This window comes from Abramis brama (assembly GCF_963993115.1).
Source record: "Abramis brama genome assembly, chromosome: 8".
NCBI classification, from domain to species: domain Eukaryota; kingdom Metazoa; phylum Chordata; class Actinopteri; order Cypriniformes; family Leuciscidae; genus Abramis; species Abramis brama.
The window spans coordinates 5,805,432-5,822,796 of NC_139970.1; the positions used below are offsets into that span (position 1 = coordinate 5,805,432).

General features: G+C 37.9%; 1 protein-coding gene and 3 long non-coding RNA genes across 4 annotated transcripts; all 4 read right to left on the minus strand.

The window, feature by feature from the left end:
• Nucleotides 1-2,661: 2,661 nt before the first annotated feature.
• LOC311087740 (uncharacterized protein) lies at nt 2,662-3,956 on the minus strand. Its single transcript, XM_084121141.1, has 5 exons — nt 3,797-3,956; nt 3,602-3,708; nt 3,376-3,520; nt 3,168-3,294; nt 2,662-3,015 (listed from the first exon to the last, which is right to left on the minus strand). Exons 1-5 carry the CDS (start codon nt 3,827-3,829, stop codon nt 2,699-2,701), a joined length of 729 nt encoding a protein of 242 aa, XP_083977267.1. The 5' UTR covers nt 3,830-3,956; the 3' UTR covers nt 2,662-2,698.
• Nucleotides 3,957-4,347: 391 nt separating this feature from the next.
• On the minus strand, nt 4,348-5,595 carry LOC311088925. Its single transcript, XR_014607586.1, has 4 exons — nt 5,554-5,595; nt 4,794-4,867; nt 4,623-4,700; nt 4,348-4,453 (listed from the first exon to the last, which is right to left on the minus strand). It is a non-coding gene; the product is annotated as an uncharacterized lncRNA (long non-coding RNA).
• A 63-nt stretch (nt 5,596-5,658) lies between these two features.
• LOC311088537 lies at nt 5,659-6,435 on the minus strand. The gene is made up of 3 exons (XR_014607514.1): nt 6,260-6,435; nt 6,060-6,135; nt 5,659-5,956 (listed from the first exon to the last, which is right to left on the minus strand). It is a non-coding gene; the product is annotated as an uncharacterized lncRNA (long non-coding RNA).
• Nucleotides 6,436-15,727: 9,292 nt separating this feature from the next.
• Nucleotides 15,728-16,990, minus strand: LOC311087744. Its single transcript, XR_014607362.1, has 3 exons — nt 16,531-16,990; nt 16,319-16,451; nt 15,728-16,093 (listed from the first exon to the last, which is right to left on the minus strand). It is a non-coding gene; the product is annotated as an uncharacterized lncRNA (long non-coding RNA).
• Between the last annotated feature and the right edge of the window lie 375 nt (nt 16,991-17,365).

The window sequence follows — 17,365 nt, forward strand, 5'->3', positions numbered from 1 at the left end:
ACCTTGATTACTTGGAGTTCATGAGCCACCATGAGCTTGTTATACTTGAATCCTTTTCTGGACAGATAGACATTCCCCCAGAGATTTTAGATGGACTACGAAATCTTTATCACCTGGTAAGGTCTGAGATTGAAGCCACATGTGTGCCAAGTGTGGAAGTGGAAAGAGTCGTTGGTCCAGGTGCTGGATGCCCAAAAATTGTAATTGAGAGAGAAAAACTACAAGATTTGCTGGATACACATCTACCTGTTTATTGCATTGCCTAATGCCTTGGTGTTTCTACAAGTACAGTTCAGAGGAGAATGAAAGAATATGGTCTTTCTGTTAGAGGAACATACAGCACCATCACAGACCCTGAGCTAGATAATGTAATTTCAGCTATCAAGTCTCAGATGCCAAATGCAGGTTACCGCATGGTTCAGGGACATCTGGTTTCAATGGGACACCGTGTTCAATGGTGGAGAATGATGGCATCCATGCATAGAGTCGATGCAGTGGGTATCTTTTCACGACTCTCACAACTCGGATGTGTAGTACGGAGAAGCTATTCTGTGCGAGGCCCCCTTTCCTTGGTCCATATTGATACCAATCATAAACTGATAAGGTATAGTATAATGTTTACATTGGAATTAATGTATGAAGTAGATGTTGAGAGCATAATACATCTGATTCTGGCCTAATAAAAGTCTTTGAGTGGAATATTGTATTGTACTAGTGGTGGAAAATTAGAGGCTAGTCAAAAAAAAAGTCTAGTTAAAAATCAAAGGACTGTCATATTTTGCCTAATAATTTATTTATTTTTATTTTCATCCCATGTAGGTACAATATTGTTGTATTTGGAGGAGTAGATGGCTACTCACGGAAGGTAATTGTTCATGATTTGATTGTTCAATTTTAAAGTTCATTACTGTTTTTAGAGATTATTTAATTCTAAGGGCCCTTGAAATCCACCTCAGTTGTGTTAATAAGTCATATATATTTGAAACACAAGGCTGAGTAACTTTGGTACTTTTCATTTGTTATATAATTGCAGATTATGTACCTGGACGCTGCTACTAATAATAAAGCTTCAACAGCACTCTCATTTTTCCTTAAATCTGTACACCTCCATGGTTTGCCATCAAGGTATTTTGCTCAGTTCAAAAACATAATTGAAATTATAAATTCTGAAGTCACAGATTTACATAGTTTTATGGTCATAAAACCAGCATTAATGGCTTTTTTTTATACTACACCTAAAAGTCTTCCTTACTAGTTATTTTGTTGTAGGGTTAGGGGAGATCAGGGAGTGGAAAATGTTGACATTGCTCACTACATGTTTTCCACACGTGGAACAGGAAGGGCAAGCTTTATTTCCGGAAAGAGCGTTCACAATCAGCTGTATTTTTTATTATTTTTTTTGCATCCTTTAAATCAGTGGCCTTGACAAATTCAGATTTGTATTATTAGCATTAGGAATTTAAAACAGTCCTTCTCTAAAAACTAATTTCAATAAATTCATTTAATTTTAGTATTGAGCGCCTTTGGCGAGATGTCTGGGTGGCTCTTGAGGAGGATGGGCTGCTGGACATCTCGGACATCTTCCACCTGTTTGGCGTACATTACATCTTTCTACCCCGCATTAGGGTAGACCTTCATTGCTTCATTGAAGGATGGAACAATCACCCTCTGCGAACAGAAGGACATCTCTCTCCTGAACAACTACGGCTATTGGGAAATGCGCAAGATCTGGAAGAGGAGGAAAGACTTCAGGTCCCACATTTTCTATATTTTATGTGTTTTTATTTAGTTGAACCAAAAATGAAAATTGTCATTTACTCACCCTTAAGTTGTTCCAAACCTGTATGAGTTTCTTTCTTCTGTTATTTTAAAGAATGTTGGTAACAGTTGATAGTAGCCGGCTTCCATAGTATTTTTTTTCCTACTGTAGAAGTCAATGGTTGCCATCAACTGGTTACTCGTATTCTTTAAAATATATTTTGTTTTCAACAACAGAAAGAAACTTATGCAGGTTTGGAACAACTTGAGGGTGAGTAAATTATAGAAGAGATAACTATAGAAATTATAGAATTTGTTTTCTAGTGATAAGACACACAATTGTAAGGCATATCAGCACACTAGAAATTTAAACCAGTAGTTGAGTATTTAACCATCAGTGAACAATAATATTACTTTCTATTTTTCTATGAATTTATAGGATCTTCAAGATCCAGGCATAGACTGGGAAAGCACCATACTGCAAGAGAATGCTACTGGTGCAGTTGTGGTCCCTGAAATTGAATGCCCACTTGACGAGCAAGCATTGACCGAGCTGCAGAGAGTTATTGATCCTCTTTCTTCCTCTCCTTCACATGGTCGAGACTTGTACATCCAATTTCTCAATAGTATAGCTCAATAAGGAACTACTACACACATTTACGCAAACACTTTATTTGTTTACTTTTTGTTCAAAAATTTTAAGTGAAACAGGACACTTCTCAATAGCTGTCATTTGAAAACAGCTGTAAAAAAAAAAGTTGCTCATTTGTTTTGATTTAAGTAATACAAATCTCCGGCAATGCAAATCTCCAAAGACCTATTATTGTATTAACCCCAGAAACAGGATAAAGTGCAACATTGTCTAAAGTGCTTTTTTTAAACAAAAATAAACTGCTGTAAACAATGAGCTGTGTTAATAGATCTGTCTGACTACCATGCTTTAAACTCTGAAGAATCCTCCTCCATATCTTACAGCATCACTCATAATTCTTTTAAACTCCTGGTATGTGCTCAGGTGTTTAACAGGAAATGTTACTGTACAAGTGCAGGCACTAACAACTGGATAACATACAGAGTGATTTCCAAGTCTTTCTATGCAATCATGATCAAAATGACATGCAATTTTGAACCGTCTTTTTTCATCTGGAAGGATGGGAATGTGGGACTGCCCTGTCATCCACTGGAGCACCTTTTGGACAAAGAGCGGTTGTGTGTCACCCAGAACTGTATCTCCATCATCAGCAATGGGCGCATCAACTTCAAATAGAAAAATAGAACAACAAAGTTCTTGTTTTAGGTCTTCAAACAAAGCAGTACAGCTTTGATAAAAGTAGTGTCTAACCTCGGTTTAAATAAAGAAACCAGTACATAAGGTCATTCTGCTAGAAAAGTACGGCAAAACGAATTACCTGACACTTCAAGCTCTTGCAGGAAGTCTTGAAGGAAGTTAGTCACCTTCCTCTCAATTCTTTCTTTCGACGTTCCCTTTTCACTGTATAATGGCTGACAGTTCATCATGATGAAGTCTGCATCAGGCTATAAAAATAAAAATTGGTAATTACCTTTCTAAAAAAAGAAAATAGTACTGGAATTAAAACAATTAAATATTTAAAATACTTTTGTTATCTTTCCCGGAACAAACAGTGGTTTGCATAATTCAGGGTTTTTACTCAATTGATCCACCAGGCCATACAATTGCATGCCACTCTGAAGCTGCTGGAGAATTGGAATCAACCTTGTTGTCGAGTGTAAGACAATAGCCCTTTAAAGAAAAACAGGCAAACCATTTTAAAAAACACAAATGATCAAAAAAATAATAATAATAAAATAAAAAAAAACTCACCGAATGATGCTCTCTTTCTGTTCATGATTGATCTGACTAGTGTACCCACAACTAACAATTTCATCAGCCAACATCATTAGAGATTCTGTATCTGTAGCATCTTCAACCTGCAAAATTCAACAGTGGAAGAGATGGTTAAGAATCATAAATAAATATGATATTAACCTGACACACACTCAACAAATGATTACTTACCCTACAGATGAGAAGAGAAGATTCCAGATCCATTACATCCTCTTTGCTCAGAAAACTGAAGTTAACTTCTCCTGCACAGAGAAAGTTGTAGCACCACTCCCTCAGGAATGCAGGAGCAGGGCCCCCTTGTGCAAGACTGACAGCAAATATTTCTCCAACTATTCTGTTTTTAAAAGGACAACCAAAAGGACCACTTATAATACTACAAAAGCCTGTTCATCTTTACAAAGCGTTAACATAAATTAACTCTGATAAAAGACTGTTTCCCACCTGAAAGTCTCATCATCAAGGTCAGTTAAAGAGTATTTGGGATTTTTCCCCTGGCTCCCAGCTCCCTCAAAGAACCGTGTTTCAATCCCAGAAATCATGTCTTAAGCAAAGAGCAATTTTTTGTTAACTGCTTTTTGTTATATCAGATTAAAAATCTAGAAAATAAGTAAAAATAACTCACCAGTCAGAAATTCCTTTCTGAGAGCCCCAGTATCAATGCCTGACTCTCCTATGAAGACTACCTTAAGCAGACTGACAGGAGATGCCATTTTCTTTCTCTTCCATTGAATAATGCCTCTCTCTGGAAGATATTCTCGGTCGACACACAACTTAAACTCTGTTGTTGTGTCAACTTGCTCTTTAAGGAATGTCAGAACCTCTTCAAGGCTGTGAAGGACATAATATTAGACCAATTACACATTTCTAAATGTAAATCAACTGATGTGTATCTGGAGTTATTAAAGATATGGTTACTTATGTAATATTAGTGTATAATGCATTTTGATTAACAGCCTAACTTTTTTTTTTCAATGAAAGAAAAGACAAAACCTCTTACCTTTTTGGTGTACATGCAGGTGTGTGCACTGGAATAACTTCATCAGCGCAAGTTGCTGCAGACGTCACTGTACACAAACTACATAAAACCAAATGCAAGAATACATTGGTAAATAAATTCAGGCATGCATGCATACAGACATGTTATATAAAACACTGCTATGCAAATCACCTCTCTCCACAGACACTTGCATGGAGTGTAATATCCTCTTTCATGAATTCTCTGTAGCAAATTGGACAAGACACCTGAATGGTTTCCCATAAAAAAAGCAATGTATTACAAACAATGACAGACTTGAGAACACTGGCCCAAATTGAAAAACTTGACTTTTAATACTATTGGGCCTTGTTTCACAGACAGGGTTTAGATTAAGCCAGGATTAGGCCTTAGTTCAAAGGACATTTAAAGGGATAGTTCACCCAAAAATGAAAATGCTGTCATTTACCCACCATCAAGTTGTTCCAAACCGGAATGAGTTTCTTTCTTCTGTTGAACACAAAAGATGATATGTTTTAAAAATTTATTTTAGCAAACCTCTTTTAGCAAATGATTGGGCCCCATTGACTTCCATAGTATTTTTCCCCCATACTTTGAAAGTCAACAGGTCCTTGGGTGGTTGCCCATATTCTTCAAAATACCATATTTTGTGTTCAGCAGAAAAAAGAGATTCATTCAGGCTTGGAACAACATGAGGGTGAGTAAATGACAGAAGTTTCATTGTTGGTGGAACTATTCCATTAAGTAGCTTTTATAAACATACCTTAGATAAAAACATTACTGATGTGCATCTTAAGAAATAACAATGGCACTGACATATTTTTAGATATATCAGGGTAAGTTGCTTTCTGTTAAAACATCTCAAACATTCAATTTAGTCTGAGACTAGCTTAAGCCTTGTCTGTGAAACTGGAGGTCAATGTGTTGAGTTTACCTTACTCTCGTCCTCAACTACCCATACATCTTCGGAGGTCTGTAGGTTTAAAGACAATACTTACACTAAAAATCTATTGCCACTAACACAACTTTAAAAAAAAAAGAGTTTACTTTAGTTGTTCTCACCTGATCCTCATCGAAGGACAATTTTCCAATGCAGGTTTTTATGTGCACTGCCAACATTTGCAGTGGCATCACCTCACTACATTGATAGCAGGTCGTCTTAGGCATTTTTGAAAAGTGGGGCGAGTCAGGAGCTAGAGGAGAGGTGTCTAATGACTCCTGGAGTGGCACAATATAGAATATTGCTTTACCTCCAGAGGACACAGACTTTAATGCTTTTGCAGAGTATCCCTCTGCCTCTGGAGGAATGATCACCAGCTTTCTTCTACCACTACCACCTTAAAAAAACAAAAAAAACAACAACAAAAAAAAACAGAATGTAATTACCAGTACATACTGGCCAGGAGGATACCATGTTAGACCAGCTAAAATCCTGCACACCTGTTGCCTTGTGTAAAAGCCACCCTCCAGAAAGGCCCTCCATCTTTGGATATGTTTGGGTTAGTATTCTTGAGATCTTGAATAATGGCAAACAGCATAAAAGAGGTCAAGGAAATAGAACAGGATTAATGGTTCCTTTAATTTATGAGGCATTACATTTAATGTCCCACAATGTCTCAAATCATTTTAGTAAACTGTACCTCTGCATGGTCACTGTCTTCAGAAATGGAAACGGTTCGTCTTCCCATCCCTGCTTGCAGGAGTTCAAGCTCCTCATTTGGCAATGGTGTAATTGAAGTGTTTTTAGGAAGCAGGTAAAAATTTAGTGAAATTACCTTACTTAATTTACTCTGCTTAGGGACAGGTAATGCTCTCTTTTTGCCCCGCTTTATGCTCGGCCTAAAATATCCCGGAAAAGACCTGCGGATTTATAAAGTGCAAATATCAGTTGATTAGTCAATGTTGCTAGAAGACATGAACATAATGTGCCTTACAGTCTTCTTACAGTCTGATAGATCCAATATCAAATTGGAAAAGCATAACCATGTTTCTAAACATTAAAACATTGTTTACTAAATTGGGTTATGAAATATTTCTTTCCTTTTAAGTAAAGCTTAAGCTTCAGTGGGACTTCTAAAGTTTATTCTCTCTGCAGAAACTAAACACAATGTTGACTGAGGTCATAATATTTCTTCAGAACAAAGTGTGAGCATGAACCTAGCCATCTCCTCCTGCACTGACACACTTGGGCCTGGTCTCTGCACTGTCACACTTGGGCCTGGTCTCTGCACTGTCTCACTTGGGCCTGGTCTCTGCACTGTCTCACTTGGGCCTGGTCTCTCAGGTTCTGCTGCCTGCATGTCAGTGCTCACTGAGCTGAGCAGCAACGTCACCAGGTTCCTTGCTGCTGACTCGATTTCTCCAAGACCCTGAATCATTTTAAATAAATTGAAGCATTTGCATTCCAAATCAGAGCAACTATAAACAAACAGTTATTATTTAAAAGTGATGCAACAAAATGTTCCAAAACTGCCGAGAAAAGTAGATCATTACAAATTAAAAGATCATCAAAATCATAAAAATCACAGTAAGTTACTCATCTGCTAACTAGACAGCTAGCTAACTAGCTAACGTTACTCAAGTACATTAACGCTGGCTACCTGTTCATAAAGAGTAAACAAACCAACAACAAAAACATAACTCACTTGGCGCTGCGGTGTATTAGCCTCCTGGTTGGCCATTTTATTGGATCGTCTCTCCTTTCCTTCTTAGTTAATTTTTTAAATGAGCAACATTTAACTCTCCTTTTCATCCATAGACAGTATTCAGCACACGTTTTCAGCACATTTCGTGTCTTCCTCTTCCGCAGTCGGTGATGCAGGGAGTCTTGTGATTGGTTTTCAAGCCAGCCAATCATAATTAAACAGTCTCATCTCTGATTGGCTGGAATTATGGCATATTGTAACGCTGGGTTGTGTTGAGCAAGCGAGCCGTCTGCGCTTAGGGACTGTTCGTTTTTTATTTAAGGGGCCACCGGAGGAGTTTTGAGATCTGTTGTCAAAAAAGACATGACCCTCCCTTCGCCAGCAATACATTTTTCTATGACCCTCCAAAATGATTGTGAAAAAAGGCATGACCCTCCCCGATAATTTATTGATTAGCCTACTTCTGTACTGGTTTGCGCTTGGCAAAGATGTTCAGATAGCCATTGTGTTTTGTTTTGTTGTTTTTTTTTTTTAAACCATAAACTCTTGCTTTCTCATCTTACTAGGGCTGTAACGATAGACCAAACCTACGATTCGGTTCGTATCACTATTTTTGATTTTAGATTTGAAAAAAAATCATGTTTTCGGTGCTGATGCGGTGTGACTCGTTCAACATGTGGGTGGCGTTGCGAATAAAGCATCTAAAAGCTGTCACAAAGAACCGGCAAAAGTAATGATTATTAATATGTCAAATATAGCAAGGAGACATTTTAATTGTTTATTAATAAACAAGTGTTTTCTGTGTCGACTGCAAAGATGAAGTTGACGATGCGTCGCGATCTTCTCAGAACGCGCCAGAGAGAAATGCACATTTCATAAGCAGAAAGCAGTCTGTTTTCCTTCGTTATGAATTGTTCTGTTTAAAAGTAGACATTTCAAGCTTTCTATATATTTCTCAGGTCTGTGAGGCAAGTAGAATACCTTACGCTGAGTTTCGGTTCATTTATGAGACAAGAGTCCAGTTCACTCGCCCGCGCCTCCGTGTCATGATTAGGCCTATCTATTTTCTACTATATTTACTTCTTATTTATTAAATCCAGATGAAACATTGATTAAAATTAAGATACAATTAAAAAAAATAAATAAATTCACTTTAAAGAAAGGCTTTGTGCTTTTCTGTTTGAGGTCTCTGTGAAATTTTTAAAGTCGCTTTCAGAGCAGTCATGTCCGTAATGGAGAACTGGTCACGTCCATAACATTGTTTTTTTTTTTCGTTTTTTTTTTTTTTCACATAAATGCGAACACGAAAAATAAAATAAAAATAATATTTTATGTTCTGTGGAGGCCGATCTTTATTCATCCGGTGGGTATATATCTTTTGGTTTGCACAGTGCAATTTATAGAATTACTAAAAAATATTTTGCCACCTAAAAGTTAAAGATTTTTTGTGTCACGTCACATGTGTATTTCCCTCATATTAAATATAAAACGCATGTGTAGACTGATATTTTTCTAATGTCTTGACTCCTTTCAGACGTTTCAAAATATTGGTATTAAATGCATTTTCTGAGAATTTATATTTCAAGTTTTGACTGCAAAAATAAACATAACACTGGAATCGCCCAATTTTAACAAATTTATCCTCAACTAGTTTTTGTGGTGTAGGTCTACGTATTTTATGTTAACTTAAATAATACTAATAGTAATTTAAAGATGTGGTAGCCCTACATCTTACACATCGTGGAAACAAAATAAGAATGGAAACTAAAATATGGTAGTATCGCGCTACAGCGCACATTCTATCAGCTGCAGTTCTGGTGCCTCAGTCCCAATACTGTAAAACTCAACGTACGTTCACATCACATGTTAATGCAGCGGTAGAGTTACACTCACAGGACACTGTGCACTTAGCAAAAGTTCATTATTTGCTCGTGCTTTAAAGCTTTGCCGGGTAAACATTTCTTTGGCATTCTGTTCTGACATGATGCACTTTTTCTAAGCGCGAACTGAAGTGCGCGCGCATTGTCAAACAGGGCCAAACTGGATTTTTGTTGGGTCAGACCCATCTGATATGGAAGGGGGGCTGATAACGCGAGATCAACATGGAGCTAAATGGAAAAAAAATAGCACCAAACAAGCCACTTTGAAATGTTGCTGTTTTCATGAATATAAAAGTTGGGTGACCCTCCCCCTAGACTAAAAAAAGTTGGATGACCCTCCCCTCAACAAAGAATAAAAAGACATGACCCTCCCCTATTTTCCTCCGGTGGCCCCTTCCATAAATACCGAACGGTCCCTTAGAGAGAGCTCACGGCTGGTATGAAAGGAGCAAGAAAGTGAAACTTTGCACACGCGAAAGAGGACGTCCGCGCACATCCAAATACTTATTTTAAATGCAAAATTGATTTTCGTTCGCTCGCAATATTTTCTTATCTGTGAGACGAACATTTCTCCGCAAAACTCAGTTGATTTCAATGTTAAGTCAATGCAAAGACGCGTTACGCGCGTAAAAAATTCCTGCGGCGCGAATGAGGCGTTTAGCGCGGCGCGGTAGACGCGAATTCGCCTCGAATTGAGCGTCTGGCGCGTTAAGCGCGTTACGCGCGAATGATTTTATTATGCTGCGTTCACACCAAACGCGAATATGCGTCTGGCGCGAGTGATTTCAATGTTAAGTCAATGGTAAGACGCGTTTACGCGCGTCTGGATATCTTGCGGCGCGAATGAGGCGTTTAGCGCGGCGCGGTAGACGCGAATTCGCTTCATTCGCGCGTCAAGTTCGCGCGAATGACGCGAAATGAGCGTCTGGCGCGTTAAGCGCGTTACGCGCGAATGATTTTATTAGTGCTATTTGTGCATTCAGGCGTTTGACGCGAATTCGCGTCTGCCGCCCGAGTTGAAAAATCTGAACTTCTGCGTCAATTCGCGCCGCGTTAACCAATCAGGAGCCTGTTTGCATGCTGCTGTCACGTGGTGAAGTGACAGTTTATAATGTTATTTTATGTTTGGCCTCAATAAATTATTTTGTAATATGACTAAAATGCACAATAAAGCAAATAAAAACATAAAACTCGATTTCAATATATGAGAGATACTCATTTTGTATTGAATGCTATTTATTCCATATCTATTCTAGATTATATGAAACATTATTAATCTAATGTAAAGACAACAAACACAATTTAGTGTATAAAAACAAACAAAAATCACAGGACAGGTTTCACTTTTGAAGGCTGGCTCCATTTATTATCAAAACAAAAATAAATCACAGATTAGGTGCGGGCGAGGGTGAACCTCGAGCCGGGCTGTACAGCGCGGGCTCGTCATGCAGCGACCACTCGAGGCCGAGGCTTATACGGCCTACGCTGTCCTCGTCAGCGTCCTCACCGTTAGGTCCACCAAACCTAGCTCCTGGAGCAAATTGTGAAACTCCTGAAACCCTCCGGAGGGTTTGGTGGACCCGAGTACAGCGACGATGTCCCCTACGCAGCTGTTTCTGCTCTCCAGAGCATATACGAGCGGTGATTCTCTCGATTAATGCTAATGCTCGATAAACAAAAAAAGATGGCCGCCAACAGGTTTCGAAACTTTTGCCTCTGACGCGCGTGACGCGCGTAAATTTCGCTTCAAACTTTTGATTTTACGCGCGTCAATTTCGCTCTTGACGCGCGAATGCACACAAAGTGGTCAAGCGTATAAATAGACGCGGCAGGCGCGAATTTGACGCGCTATTCGCGTCCGGTGTGAACGCACAGTAAGTGTTCTGTTTCCTAAAACTGATCCGTATGCGTTTTGTGTCTGTGTGTGTGTGTGAACACATATGATTTATACTGTATTGTGTGTAGGAAAAAACATCGTATTTTCTTTGTAACTAACTCTCTCTCTCTATCTTTTTTTTTTAAACAGCCCGACCGAAACGGGAAACTGTCACAGCTTTAGTACATACTAGACCACCGCGAGACAATGTGCACATTCCCCCGATCCGTGAGTGTATTTCGACATTATCGATCATTATACTATTTGCTATTACTGTGTGATGATTTTAGTTTAAAACTTCCTTATATGTATTTCCAGAAGGCTTATCAAACATTGTGAGCCGTATTGATGCTTCTGAATCCACTAATGATGCGGCGAAGACTAATTCGCGTGGAATAGAGGCAAGACCGAAAAACAGACTCAAGCGTAAAGCTGCTGTGAACATCCGCCCAAAAGCAAAAGTACCAGCTGATTTCAAACCACAGACATCGACCCGGAAGAAGCCAAGACGATCAGCTGTTAAAAGTATGTGAACAAACAAAACTGATGGAATGATTTCTCTTTATACTAAATCAGATACAAATAATGTAGTAGAGTATGATATTGTTTTTATTTGGTTGTAATAGAGAGAGTGCTCATGTCTCTCTCTGGGTGTGTGTGTGGGTGTGTGTGTGTGTGTGTGCTGGTAGTTTAAACTGTTGTTGACATGCATAATGTTTAAAACGTAAACATGCATATCTCTTAGAGTATGCTTTTAGCCTACCTTTTTTAACTGTCTGTAGTTGTAAAAGTGTATACACCTCTTCTCAAATACCTTTATAAATAGGTTTGTTGAAAATAAAAATAAAAAATATAACAAAGTTCATCTTTTAATGCATATTTTATACTTTTTTTTCCCCATCTCTTTTCTCAACAGATGTGAACGTGGATGACAATGCGGTTCCCGATATAAACGATGTTCAGAGTTGGAGTGAGGATCTGATAGATTCGTGGGATGATTGTGTATTTACACCAGAGCCTAAAGAAGCACAGGGGTCTGGACCATCCATCAAGCACGTGGTGACTGCGGAAGAATCTGACTTTAATGTGTTACCTTCAAATCAGGAGGCTTTCAGACGGGAATCACAGCCCAATATAGACACTCAACAAATAATCAGAGCGATACATGCAATTGAGAAAAAGGTTGATGCTACAGCTACAGTGCTACAACAGCATGGTGTTTGGATTAAGCAGCTCATGGCAACACAACAACAGCATAGTATTTCGTTCAAGCAGGTCACAGCTGCACAACGACTGCATAGTGGATCTGTCCAAAAAGCGGCCATAGATCAAAGTTTGTCTGTGGAATTGTTAAAGAAGGTCGTGTTCAGGGCAAAAAAGAATCACTGGTGAGTTGTCTTTTTCTTTTTCTTTTTGCTGGGTGTGTTATACATTTTCTTTTATACATTTTTTTTTTCTTTTTTTCTCTACATTTATCCCAAGCTGTGCGTGTTATCGCTATGATTGTATAGTTGTTGATTAGTTGGTTTTCTTTCTTTTTTCACTGGTTTTATTATCCATAGTTATTTCATGTGTATAACCTATGTGTGTTTAAATAAAAACAAAACAAAAATTGTTTTAAAATGGCCAAACGTTGTCGGGAGTCAGATGATTTTGAACAGGATCGGGTAGCAAGGTTTAGACGAGATGATGGCAGTGTGGTAGGGCTGGTCCGAACCATTTTTTGAGCTTCGAAGCTTCGATAGGAATTAACATCGAATATTCGAAGCTTCGGAGGGAGGGGGCTGAACATATTTTTCTCTCTAATAAAGGCAGGAATCTCTATGCGTCTGTCTGTTTGCATTTAGATTATTTATCTTGCATTTTGAACCGTTCATCCAATCGACTTCACGAGTGTAGTGTCACATTTGGTGCAATATAGACACGCGAGACGTGACACGTTCAGAATTAATAAACTTTTAATACAGAACAGCGCGAGCGGGAAGCGCGCGCGCCTCACGCGCAGGGCTTATATGCTCCGAGAGCGGACACTGCACTAGTGATACAAAACACAGCCTAATATTTTTCTGAGTAACAAATAACTCTCAAATCAGAAATCAGCAGCACAGTAATTACTGACACAGTAAAGGGTAGGCTAATATATTGTTTCTATTCTATTTCCACAATGTCAAAGCAACGCAGCTTATAGCCTACAAGCTCAGGCATGCACTTCTGCCCATACAAACTCCGCTGTTCTGCGCTCTAAAATAAGAGTAGCCTATTGTATTTCGCCCAAAAATGCTAAAAAAATAACCGTGTGAGAGCGTGTTTTAGGCTATATCATGTTATAGCCAGATATAACGACGCTTACAGCACGCGTCACCGCAGATCAGCATCTATTCATCAAGCCAACGTGCAGACTATCGCAAACCAAAGTGAAAGTGGGTCGCAGATGCTTTAACACACAATCAACTTCATTAAAAGTAAAGAACCGAAATGATCTTACCAGGGCTGTTGCCGCTCTCTTATTGCGGTCTTTGATTTAGAAATTTTAGCTGACGATCAGTAAAATGCATGCAGCTTATCTGTTGCTGGTGACGTGCACTCCATTACATCTGCCTATAGCACGGGATTTGAAGTTCGGATTCATATCCGTTTTGCAAAAACACATTTATGTGTTCATTGTTCATAGTTATAATTTAGAGAGAGCTATCCGATCTGAGAAAACGCATGACAGCCCCATTCAAGCGCGAATGGGAACCGTTTCTAGGGGGATGCCAGGTGTGGAAAAATTTAAAAAAAAAATTAAAACGAATATTCGAATGTCAAATTTGAAAATCGAATACCAACCCACCGAACGAATATTCGAATACTCGAATATTCTGGTACAGCCCTACAGTGTGGTGCCCCTTGATCAATGCAATACCACAGAAACATTGCGCTATTTAATACAGACAATGGATGAAATTAATAGGCCTACACTGTAAAAAATAAATGTATTTTTACAGAAAAAAACGGTAGAATTTAACAGTATTATGACATTTTGATCAGAACTGTGAAATTCCATAAAAATGCTAACTTTGACATCTAATGTACATTTTCCCTGTTTTTTAACTATTTAAATTTGTTACTGCAAAAAAATGACATTTTCCTTTAAATAACAGTAATTGTTGTCTATTGTTATCCTGACATGTCCTTAAAAAAACATTCCTGTATATATTTTTGGTCAGAGTTGAAAAAAATTTTGTTTTACAGAGAAAACCAGTAGAATTTCACAGTCATATCACATTTTCATCAGAACGGTGAAATTCCACTAAAAATGCATACATTAACACCAAATATAGCCTACATTTTTCCAGTTGAATTAGGCAGTGACTATGCACTAAGTGCAAAAAGCAACAGTTGTGATTTACACTAAAAACAAATAGCTATAGCCTATATTCTATTTACATCATGTAAATGTCGCGATAGTTTGCACTAAGTGTAAATAGTAATTAGATTCTATATTCTATATTTTGGCAGATTCTGTTTGCATCTCAGTAATTGTGTACATTAACAGGATGCAATAATAGTAGGCTAAAAGTGTTTTATTAAACACTCGTTAGACACTTTATTTCTACTTCATTTTTGTTGAAAATAAATGCCTCTTCGATGTGATTTGTGATACCAAAAGGTATGAAATACAGATTCGAACCAAGGACTTTGAAACAAGCATCAAATAAACGAGGCTTCCACACTAGTGCCTGTGCCACTGAAGACATTAGATTAAATTGCGCATCTTTTCTAAACTTCATTGGTGATCCGACACAATGTACTATGTTGTTTCCTTGATTTATAGTCAGTGTTTTGCCTACTATTGTTTTTATGCATGTCATACATATCGTTCGTTTGTTAAAGAGGCGATCTGGCGCTGGACTTTGTTGTTTATAAAATCATATTTTTTGTTTTTGTTTTTTGCCGCTGTGGTTAGTGGTGAAAGGTATCAGTTTTCTCTTGTGGCTGTTAGAGCATTTTATTGCTGTGGGGGCAGTTGTAGCTTAGTGGTTAGAGAGTCGGGCTTGTAACCATAGAGTTGCTGGTTCGAGTCTCACGGCCGGCATGTTGCGACTGTTTATTAAAATTGTTGCGTGTTGTTGCACCCGCGTGTTGCGGGTGTGTGTGTTCACCAGTCACCACAATATCAGCATTTTTACGTAATGCTATTTACATTAGGTGTAAATAATTATATTTATTAAATGAAAATCATCAAATTTGCAGTAAGTGTAAATACTAATTAGATGCTATCTATATTGGCAGATAGTTGCACTTTAGTATTTTTGTAGATTAACAGGATCCAATAATTATCATAGAGTGCAAATGATTATATTTATTAAAATTGTTAAATGGATGCTACATTGTTGTGAGAATAAAAGCCCTTCTACACCGACACCCAAGCCTACCCAATAAATACTTTATTTTTAATAAACACGCTTCTCTTAATAAAGCACTTTATTTCCACTTTTCAAACATTTTCTAAATTTTCATTGCAAATAAATGGCTTTTTTTAATCACAATTTAATCCAGTGGTTCTCAAACTTCCTCGGCGTGCACCCCCATTTAAACCAAATGTACAGGGACATCTTTTTATACTGTGTGACAGAAGTAATGCAAAAAAAATATATATTAAAAATACTCTTGAAACACACATTTTTGTAAAATGTTATACAATAAATTATGGTAGCCAGAGTATTGCTGTAAACAACTTCAGATTTTTATTATATAGCAAACCTTCAAGATCAAACAATGGAAAAACACTTCCCAGCAAAAGTCATGTTTTAGAACACAAATTTGTTCAATTAAAAAAAAAAAAAAGTCGACCTGGATTCTGATAATCCTGAACATGTCACATGGGGAAAATGGATAAAGCATGTTTCAGAACACAAATGTGTTAAATTTAAAAGAAACAAAAAAACTGGGCCTGGATTCTGATAATTTTGAAGTTTATCACATCACAAGGTAATAAAAATGATTTAAGGAACAAAGCGCTGCACTTAAGTACAAAAAGTCGGTCTGTCCTGTTCTTCAGCGAAATGTCAATCTTCTGAAAGACCACATCTGTGGGTACACAAACAGTTATAATTAAAACCCAAACCAAAATAAGAACAGAAACAGCAACAAGCCTTAACCAAATACTCTCAGTTTTGGCCACAGACAATTACATCACATTTATTGGAGTTAATTATAAAAATGATTGTCCTTTGGTGCACTTTATCATCGATGAATGATAAACACAGAAGATGAAGTCTACCACTACTATACAAGACAACAGAGCTTCTATACCTGTTACTCTCCCCAGTCAAATGCAGCAATTTTTGACGTCAGACTCAATACTCTGGGGTTGACAGAGTACGCTCTCTTTTTCTCTCTCTTTTCCACCTTGGTACCTTTATGAGGATTTATCCTAAAGATGCACCTTTAAAACACAACACAAACAATATCCTTAAATAATTGTTGTATGCTTCTTAACCAAAGGAATGCAGTCTATGAATTACCTTTGCAAGAATTCTAGTGTGGCTCCCAGTTCTACAGGGTAACTGATGTTCAATATAGTAAAGAGAGAACATCAGATACAGGGCTTCTGTAAAACTCAAGAGATGGTCATTTACAATCATCTGGTCTACTGCGACCATGTACACACTGGCTGTCAGTGGGTTCTCTCCTTTGAACAAACACAAAATCGGTAAGACATAATATTTAACAGAATGTGAGTTCTGGTCACCCGAAACCAGGAATTATTGTGTTGCAAGATCATAGTAAATAATACCCACCACACACTACTATACATGGTGTTGCTGGAAGCTGTTCTGAGCATATATCACTTGGAACAGAGGTGTCTTCTACCATCACAAGAAAGTGGTCTTGGTCATTTTTGAAATGGGTTAGCAGCAACATCACTGCCCCACAAACATGATCCCCTCCAGCTCTATACTTTGTGAGGATTCTCCCTGCTCTGCTTGCTCTTTCTGTGCACTGAAATTGAAAGTACTCCAATATTCTTCTGAACTTACTGGAAGCAGATTCTTCAAAGCTGTTGTTTATGTCAATGCCAGTGAGCTCTTTAAAGTGTGCTTTCATTCCTGCTGGCTGAAAAAGATATGGCCACTCATCAAGTAAATCTTTGGTTTCCTTTCCAGATTGGATGTTGTTTCTTTGAGAGGTGTAAGTAGAAGTCATTAAGTCATAGATTGTCTTTACATCACTTTCATTATTTTGAAACATTACTAGCAACTTCTCTTTCTTTTCCTGCTGCAACTCGGATGTTTCTCCAACTAGCAGTTGTGGATCAGAATTTATACAACCATATAACAATTTTCGTTTCTTTGTTGA

Coding starts and splice junctions, on each gene's coding strand:
- LOC311087740 (XM_084121141.1), bottom strand. CDS start 3,829: ATGGATCTGGAATCTTCTCTTCTCATCTGTAGG. Junction 3,709..3,796: donor CTTCTCTTCTCATCTGTAGG/GTAAGTAATCAT, acceptor TGAATTTTGCAG/GTTGAAGATGCTACAGATAC. Junction 3,295..3,375: donor TTCCGGGAAAGATAACAAAA/GTATTTTAAATA, acceptor TTATTTTTATAG/CCTGATGCAGACTTCATCAT.